Source organism: Oreochromis aureus, linkage group 3 (genome assembly GCF_013358895.1).
Source record: "Oreochromis aureus strain Israel breed Guangdong linkage group 3, ZZ_aureus, whole genome shotgun sequence".
NCBI lineage: Eukaryota > Metazoa > Chordata > Actinopteri > Cichliformes > Cichlidae > Oreochromis > Oreochromis aureus.
Genome location: NC_052944.1, coordinates 72,281,524 through 72,291,226, shown reverse-complemented (window position 1 = coordinate 72,291,226; position 9,703 = coordinate 72,281,524). Strand labels below are relative to the sequence as shown.

The following is a 9,703-nucleotide window of genomic DNA, read 5'->3' as shown; positions in this document are numbered from 1 at the left end:
TTCTCTTCCACTTATCCTTATCACAGTTACCTGGAGAGGGGTAGTTACACCATGGATAGCTAACCAGTCTGTCTCAGGGCTAACACAGAGACAGACAACCATTCACATTACCCTACAGACAATTTAGAACCACCAGTTAACCTAACCCTACTAACCACATGGATTTGGGTGAAGGGGGAAACCAGAGTACCCAGAGAGAACTCACTGAAACATGGGGAGAGCATGCAAACTGGCCTTCCTTTGTAAATGCGAGGGAGTTGCAAACTCACTGGAATGACAAACATTGTCTTAATTATGTACATGACTTTTCAAACCATCTGTTATTAGTCATCAGACTGGTTTCAGCTCAGGTATCAGCTCTACAGAATTTCACTTTTTGGCTAAAAACTGTGAAACTGTAAGCGAAAAACACAGCGGGAAAAAAAAGAGAGAAAGAAATGCCAGTGGTCCCCTCTATGTAGGTAATAAATTTATGTTAATATTTTTTTGTGAAATGTGAGCACAAGAGAGAGGAAGATACCCCCCACTGAGTTGGAACATTAACTAGTTATTTATTCCTGCGCAAAACAGATTATTCATTATTATATTCAAAATATTACTTGGTTTTCATTTGCACATTTTTTATCAGTAATATCAACTTCTACCCCATGTCGGTTTGATCGTGAGCTAGTGTAGCTTTAGAGGTTAAGCTAGTGTCATTTATGAACAGCTGCTCGGCTGCAACACTCAGTTTTACCTGTAGGTGGCATCAGATTTGACTTATGTTACATTGTCGTTTCAAGCTTGAAAGCAATTTAACTCAAACTCTGTACTGGTTCACAAGATATGAACCAGTCATATGTTAATGAGTTTTTAGTTTATCAGACACTGAAACTCTTCAGCTCTCTGTTCTCATATCGAACTACTGGATTTGAAGCAGTAACTGAAAGAATAATAAATAAAATATACCACTTTTCAATGAATGTTGCTGGTCTTTTTATAGGTGAGCTCAAAATTCACTCTCAGCACTAAAACTTTTCCGTGCACTTTATATTCACTGAATTTTGCTTTTGTTGTGTTTGATGCTTATTCTTTGTTTTCTGAGTAAAGTGAGGCATGTTTCAGTTAGCCACCACCAAACCAGAAGAAGTCTAATTTTCCATCTGCACCTCTGTGAAACCCACAGAACCACACAAGGAAAAGAAATGAGAACAAAACGTTATTAATCTGGCATAACCATGTCAGCAAAAGCCAGTAAGAATCAAATGATTATGTTTTTAATAATATGGCTCTAAATGGGTGAGAAAAACAAATAAAATATATAAAAAATATTTTGAACATGGGGAACTCCTCTGGTCTTAGGTGCTGGGAGGACCAGTTAGAGACAAGCAGCGACGTCAGTGGTTGGACTGGTGGACTACTTCAGTGAAGAGTAGACCATGTCTGGCTCTGGTTTAAAGTCTGAACACAAACATGAGTAATAATTATTTATATTATTATTTATTAATATTGACTTTCATTTGGTTCCACCATGTTAAAGAAGTGTGAACTCACCTCTAGTTCAGAGTGAAATTTTACAAGAGGAGGTTCATCACTTCAGTTTATTCACAGCTTCGAAGCAGATCGTGTGTGTGTGTGTGTGTGTGTGTGTGTGTGTGTGTGTGTGTGTGTGTGTGTGTGTGTGTGTGTTTCCCAGGACTAATTCCGGCTCATAAAATGTGCAAACATGAGTTCAACAAGTCAGAACATATTTCACAGCAACATAAACATTTAATAAACAAAACTAGCACCAATGTTTGCAACGTTTTATTAACAATAAACAAATAAACAGAAATTTAAAAAATACATAAACAGCAATATATGAACAAGTCTTGCAATGTTTAAACTGAAGTAACAGACGTAAGAGTTTCCTAAATGAAAGGAAAAGTCAAAGCTTCACAGATCAGAGAGAGGAAAGATCTCCCTCTGTAGCTACTTGGAAAAAAGTTTCTCTTTGGTTTCATAATATCTACCACAAAGGTTACTCAGTAATAGCTGCTAAACGGATCCTGAACATTATTAGGCAGATTATTAACAGCCAGATTATGACACAGTGTTTCTGTACTGGGTTGAGTGTCTGTAACAATCTGTAACTGTGGATCTCTGCATTGGTTTGTTTGTTATGAAAGGTTTCCAATAACTTTCAGTCCAGTTTACACAGGGAATCTTGTTTGTGTTCTTTAGGACACTTAACATTGACTGATGAAATATTCAACCATAAAAAAATAATATAAAAAAACCCCAATCCTTACTCAAGGGATGAACCAGTTCTGTGCCTACAGATAACAGACAACTTAGACAACTGACACACTTTGCCAGTGCATAACATACTTTAACATACATATTTTTGCAACAACAAAGTGATTGTGAATAAGGTATCAGCTAAAAACGTATCTCGTTAAGGGTCGAGGCTTTGTCATGGTTTGAAGTTGCATTTCAGTGGTGTTGGAGAACTTGTTAGAGCTGATGTAATTATGAACACAGAAAAGTATCAATGGATTTTGATCCCTGTGTAATACCATCTAGAAAGAGTCTGATGGGCAGCAGATACATTTTTCAGCATGACAGTGATCCCCAAAACATTGCCAGTGCAGTAAAATCATACCAGGACATGAAAACATGCAGTTGACAAGTATTAGTCATGGATTTGCTTTGATGACACCAAATATAGACTCTCAAGTATTATTATTTACAAAATACCGAAGGCCAAATATATTCACACACTTAGTAAAACAGTGTAGGCTTTAACACTTTAAACATATGATATATATCATCTTATGTTATTGACCTACTGAATTAAAAAAACAAAAAAAGTTAGAAGTCATCACTTACAGTTTAGTCTCAGGCCGACAGATCAGCAGCTCCTGGTTCTGAACCTGCTACTTTTTTATTTGGATATTGGGCAGTTGAACTCCATTTTGCATTTTACCATAGCGATGCAGGCTTCTCTTACCAAACATCATCATCATCAAAAACACTAAAGACATTTCAAATATGCTGCAGTTACTCAAGAGGCTAGTATGGATCCTGACTCTGTGGTTTATGTTTTCTGTAGATCAAAAAACCAACAACAGTAGCAACAAGAACCACAGCAGAAACTGACAGACGAACAATCAGTCCAACAGATCCAGCCTCCTTCCCTCCAGCCTCCTTCCCTCCTGCCTCCTTCCCTCCAGCCTCTGTGTCTCCTCCTGTCTGACCTGCAGGTGAGAAACAGGTGTGAGGTGTCAGCTGTCAGGTAGGTGATGAGTGAAGAACAGAACAGAATCCATTTCCTCTTCAAACTGCTGTCAGACATTATCTACTGCACTCTGATCACATCACTCAGACCAGCTGCTTTCTACAAAGTCTCATCAACAACATCTTTAGAAACAAACACCAACAACCAGGAAGCTGCTTCACCTCTGATCACACACACACTCAACTCTACTCACTCACCTGGAGGATCAACAACACTCAGGTTGATGATGCTGATGGGGTCGGTCTTCAGATGACCTCTCTTCCTGTGGTGTCTTTCTCTCATAAAGACACGACACTCATATGTTCCATTATCATTAATCGTCACTTTCTTCAGAATCAAAGACACGTCTCCATCCTTCATCTGTCTGTCCTGCAGATCCACCCGGTTCCTAAAAGATGGATGCTGCTCATCTGGATAGAAACGCTCATCCCGGAACAGAAGAACATATTTCTCTCGCAGGTCAGCTCTGCTCCACTCTACAACAATAATGATGTTATTGTTTGGAGCTCGACATGGCAAAGTGACGTCCTGTCCAGAGTCAGCTGTGATGATTTTCTGATCTGAAAGAATAAAGAACAGAGAGGTTAAAGATAAAAATACAACGACTCAGCTCTAAAGCAGCCAATCCGAGTGAAGTTCACTTGTGTCAAACCTCATTTTTCAATGAAAGTGCTTTACAAGTATGTTCTAATGTAAGAGTTTTTCTCTTTGTTATCTACCTACAATAAATAAGGAGCTAATTTTAACAAGAGACTGTTGTAATAAGTGTTTGTTGCACTGGAGTTCTCAGAAATGCTTTAAGCATGAAATCTTTCTGGAAAGACTCCACATTTCCTGCAGCTTCACAAAAGAGAAACATGCTGATAAAAAGTGAACATAATGTGTGAGAGAAAGCAGCCTCTCATTATAAGACACTGTGAGTCTCTGCATGCTGCCTTTATGGAGCTACAGCTGTTTGTATACACTGAACAAAAAGCTTTGTAGCTGTATACTGACTCCTGACACTACAACACATCACACTGACACACACATTTACTTCTTTGTCTCTGTGCTGGAAACTGCACCGCTGACCAAGCGGGTAAATCCACAGACACCACCAGACCTCGTGATGCCATCACAAACAATATGAAACTACATGTTTGGGAAGTAACACATAAACCAGACTGATGTTTATTCCTCTTTATCTCAGAGGGAAACACCGTTTGGTTTATAAACCTCACCTGCAGAGACAAACACGAAGACACCGACAATCAGCAAAGTCGAGCAGAGCGACGCAGTTACAGCAAACATTTCCTTGTTTTTATTTCTGCTGATCTGACTCTTAGATTGTTCTAAAGGTCTGAGTTTGTTGGTATTTTCAGTAAATAGTTGAACCTGACTTAAAACTGACTACATGTGGTTAAATCTGAGTTTTAAATAAAGCTGAAACATTTGTTTTTCAGCCACTGGTTAAAACTCCACACTTTCAATTATCTCTTAAGGAAGTCGCATTAGAGTGACGTAAATAGACTGTAGGACAATGACAAATAGGTACGTCATAACTAAGGCAGTAAAGGTAGTAATGATTACTTTGGGTGATATCAACGTGTAATCAAGGCTAATTTTCTTTTTTAGAGATAAACACTGTTTGCTTTCTAACAGTTAAATTTCACCTACATTCACAAAGAAAGAGTGAAGAACCAAACTTACACAAACAACACATTAGGAAGACATGTCAGAGAGGTAGGCTGATAGGGAAAAAAAACACATGGAAAAAGCACAACATGAGGAAAGATAAGGAGAAAAAAAATAACTCCCCCCAGACTGAGCTCCAATAGGGAGATCAGTTTGAGAACAGAAAAAAAAAACCACCTCTCCACATAGCACATGAAAAAACTCTTAATACACCAAAGAAACACATGACAAGCAAGGGATGGGTAAAGGGTGAGAGACAGCCAATGTTTTATGTGACGGCTGTGTGCAGGCAGGAATAGGACCCAAAGTGCAGACAGTCGGAGACAAAAGGTGAACTTAAATACAGCTTTAATGCTGAACTCCAAAAAGTAACAAAACTAAGACTCCAAGGTAAACTTATAAGGGTAGATCACAACACCAACGAACTGAAACACAGGGCTTAAATACACAGAGGGAGCAATCAGGGAATGGGCAACAGGAGGGAAACACAGCTGGGACAAATCAAGCCTAACGAGACAAAGGAAGCAAAACCAGACACATTTGAGACACGAACTTTCAAAGTAAAAACAGGAAACATAACACAGACTGGTCTAAAGAGCTTGGAAAGAAAAGCATCTGGACTTCTATGAGTTGCTTGAAGACGTTTCACCTCTCATCCGAGAAGCTTCTTCAGTTCTAAGGGTCAAATGGTGGAGAGTCCCAGATTTAAACCCAGTGGGAGTTTCCCTCCACTCTTAACTGAAGAAAACAAAGAATAAAGACGTCCACATGTTGAAACTACTTTTATATATATTTCATATCGTTTTCTAATCAAATTATACTCAAACAATAAAAAAAGAAACACACATCACATTTTTTATATTAAAATGTAATAGGTTATACACAAATGTTAGTATATTTTATGACACCAATATCTTTAATATTATTTGATATCTTTGCATTATTAAAAAATACCCAAATAAAACATTTTTTTTGTTGTTGTTGTGACTCTTTTGTTGCCTGGTTTTGTGGGTTTCACTGAGATGTCACATGAAAACTAACTTGTTTACTTGTGGCTAACTGATGCACATCTCTCTTCACTGCAGGAAACAAACACGATACAGGAAGCAGCAAAGGCATTATTTAATACAGCAGAGCTTCAGTGCAGGATGTGTCTGTTTGAGACTGAAACACTTTATGTCCTTGGACACTCAGAACCCAACCAGCAGCAGGTGACATGGTGCAAATTGTTATTTAATGAAGTGTTTAATGTAGTTAAAATGTGAGAAATGTCCTGTAGTTTCAACATTAATGTTTGACATTTTTTCTCATTTTGTATTGTAATGTAATGTTTTGTAATGGCATAGATTCAACCACAGGTCACCTTGCAATAGCCACATATTACGTGTGGTCAAACCTGTGTCATAAGTGAGAAACAAGTTTCAAACTGATTCAGATTAGGCCCATTTTCTTTTGGTGTTCCCTTTTATTGGCAAGATGAGTTAAAACAAGGTGGATGAAAAAACAGACTGAATGTATCAAATGTTATTTTTTGATGTTTAATTTTGTCTTCTCTAGAGTCCTGAATGTAAAACCAAAACAGCAACTTCACTACAGTGTGTTTTATTTTGGTTAATAATAGGTTTCATGCTATGAGAACATGTTTGCTTTGTGCTTTGTGGTGAAGTGCATCAGTTTGCATTAATACAAGATAAAAGCTCTGTGGTCATCCAGGTTTTTTATCAAACACCCACGGGTTCATTCTGGTCAACTGTTAGTTCACAACAGAGGTGGTAAGCAGTGGAAAAAAATAACCCTAAGGTGTACAGTACTATTACACTTGCTCCTGTGAAAGTAAGTTGCATGTTTCATTCTGCAGACATTGATCCAGCTGCAGTGTATTCAGCTGTGAGAAAAGAAGAAGTCAGTCATGGACAATTAGCCATCAGACCAGAGGTACAACTGCTCAACCAGCAGTTTACAGTCTTCATTATTACACTTTGCAGTATTGATAAACTTTAGTTCTTATTTTGTTGTCACGTGGTTCTGTGGGTTTCACTGAGGTGTTGGATGGAAAATTTGACTTGTTTGGTTGTGGCTAACTGATACACATCTCTCATCAGTGCAAGAATCAAACACTAAACTTCAACTGCAGGCTAAAGACAACAGTAACATCATTCACTAACTATATGTGAGAGAAAAGCTTCAGTACCGAATATGTCTCTCAAAGACAAACAAGTAGCATGAGACATGGTGAATTTTTAATATTTTTTTTAATTGTTGAATTTCTCTAGTAGTCTATTTTCTTTTCCTTTTTTTTCATTTTCTAATGGTTTCAAAATTAATATTTCAGGTTTGTCTGTTGGTCAGAATAATAAAAAGCTATTTCAGTATGTTAGCTTGATCACCAGAAAATAATCACAGATATTTTCCAGATTTGTTTTTTTTTTTTTTTATGTTGAGAAGCAGAGGAAAGTAAACATAGTGCTGTCAGTAGATTTTGTCAGGTGATCTTTCTTTTAATGTACTTGCACAAACCATAACATTTTGCAAATATTTTATAGCATCGCAATAAGCATTTTACCATGTGAACAGGGGGTTAAAGATTTTTAGTTTCTTGAACCACAACCTCATGAACATATGATGCAGACTTCAATCTCAATCTCATGAACCAGCACTGAGCAAAGCAGGAAATAGTCATGACTCACATTTCAAGTCTCCCGTCTAGTGGTTATACTGTGTATTACGGTTTGACCGACTCCCTTGAAGGTTGTGGTGCGGCATAGCTCAAGCCTCTTATGTGTTAGGGGCTCTTCCAGGTTTGGCTTTGTTTGTCTCACACACACACCAAAATTGTATATTTGCTTGTGTACGCACCTCTATTTAGTCTTTCTTGTGCTGTGTATCATTTCAGTTTGCTTTGTTAGAGAAGCAGCAGTTGGAGACATAGAATGCTTGTTTACTTAAATTTTTCACCTACCCCCCTTTTTTCTTGCATTTCTCTGCTTTCTTATCTTTCACCAATCCCCTGGAACAGACAGGGGGTAACACTCTTTTATCCAGCATAACATACACTAGACAATAATATGAATAATAAAGTAAAGTCAATAAATAGTAATAAAAATGACACATAGTTGAAACACTCATGGAGTGATAAAGAGAAGCTAACAATTAACAGTTGATGAAGCCTGAAACTGGATTTTTACTTATCCGAGTAACTGCAGAGTAGATCCTGGGTTTATGGCATTACAAATATTGTTGACTTTTTATCGAGGCATATAGCCTTGGTAACGTAGAGGCAAACATAACGATATACCCAGTAGGTCAATTTATAATGTGCTTTCAGTTCAGAAACACAAGCATGTCAGTTCTTCAGGGCTCTGCTCTGCAGGCCGTCCGTTGCACTGAATGACACTGGGCCATGTATTAAAACCTTTAAGTAGATGGCCCAGGGGTGACATATATTATATTTGTAAATTTTAAAAAATTTAAGTTCTTTATTTTTAGTTTCTTAAGATTGTTCAATGAGACCACTCCATTATCTTTTGGGGTAGTTGTTTAATACTGTAAAACTGATTATTGTATTAATACAATAAGTATTATGTAATATACTGTAGCGGGCCAGGGCTGTTTGGGGTTTTGCTTGACAGCTGTGTTCTGCTGTTTTGGGCGGCAGTGTTATGTTGCCATGGTTACCATGTGATGCGCTCTCTCTGTGACTGTGTGTTTTTCTGATGAGAGAGCACCTTTTTTTTGCTTTTTTTGTTGTTGTTATGCTGTTGGGTTAGCAGCGGTGTTTTCCTGTTGAATGCTAATAAATGGCTGCGCTCCCTGGCTAACTCTGCGGGAAACAAGACCAAATGTCACCTCTGTCTCCTCCTTGTCTGAGCTCGCCACATTGGTGTCAGAAGTGGGATAGCTCACCCTCACCGGAATGGAGAGAGACATTCAGAGGCTGGAGCAAGCCATCGAGGAGAGCATTCGCTGCTTGGGAAGCTGGCGATTGAAGACAGAGGAAGCAAGCGGCCATGCAAGTCCCCCAATGGGTCCCGACGGAGCGAGCGCCCCCCGGCAGTGGGCCGTCGCAACAGACGCTAGGACAATGCTTCGTGGGCTGCCTCTGTTGAACGACACACCGAGCCCCTCCCAGCAAGCAGTGATGCCTACAACGCCAGCTAAGATACTGAAATACAACGGGCTAACCCCACTAGAGCCCTACCTCTCACAAGTCCAGCTAGCCGTGAGGCATAGTGGCTGAAGTGACGAAGAGCCTGCTATGCAACTAGCGCTAGCATTGGAAGGAGATGCACTGCAGGTACTCCTTGACCTAGCCCCGGCAGAGCAGCATGAGCTTCAGGACTTCACCATAGCACTTGAGAGGCGATTTGGGCAGCAGCACTCCACTGATTAGAGCAGGGAGCAGCTGACCAACCAGAGCCTTCAGCCGGGGGAGAGCCTGGGCACCTTTGCAGCTGATGTGTTGCTATATGCTCATCGTGGCTACCCGGGGTTCCCAGCAGCAGCCCAGAGACAGATAAGCCAGGCTTCAGGCAGCTGCCGCTCAGGCAACGGTGGCTCTGGATCAGCTCTACTCACCTCAGCCCCAGCCTCTAAGCCGACAAACCTCCCTCAACCGAGACCAGTGCCAGCGGTTGAGGTGCCTCCTGGACGAGAACATGGACATCTTTGCCACCAGTGACAAAGACTGGCGGCTGGTCCAGCACACCATGGACACTGGCTCTGCTCAACCCATCCGTCTGCGCCGACACCGGCTGCCCCTCTCGAAACGGC

General features: G+C 39.8%; 1 protein-coding gene across 1 annotated transcript; it reads right to left on the bottom strand.

Annotated features, from left to right (window-relative positions):
* Positions 1-3,033: 3,033 nt before the first annotated feature.
* LOC120434257 (cell surface A33 antigen-like) lies at positions 3,034-5,076 on the bottom strand. Its single transcript, XM_039602025.1, has 3 exons — positions 4,480-5,076; positions 3,457-3,819; positions 3,034-3,218 (listed from the first exon to the last, which is right to left on the bottom strand). The coding sequence occupies exons 1-3, from the start codon at positions 4,547-4,549 to the stop codon at positions 3,034-3,036; spliced, it is 618 nt and encodes a 205-aa protein (XP_039457959.1). The 5' UTR covers positions 4,550-5,076.
* Positions 5,077-9,703: the final 4,627 nt, after the last annotated feature.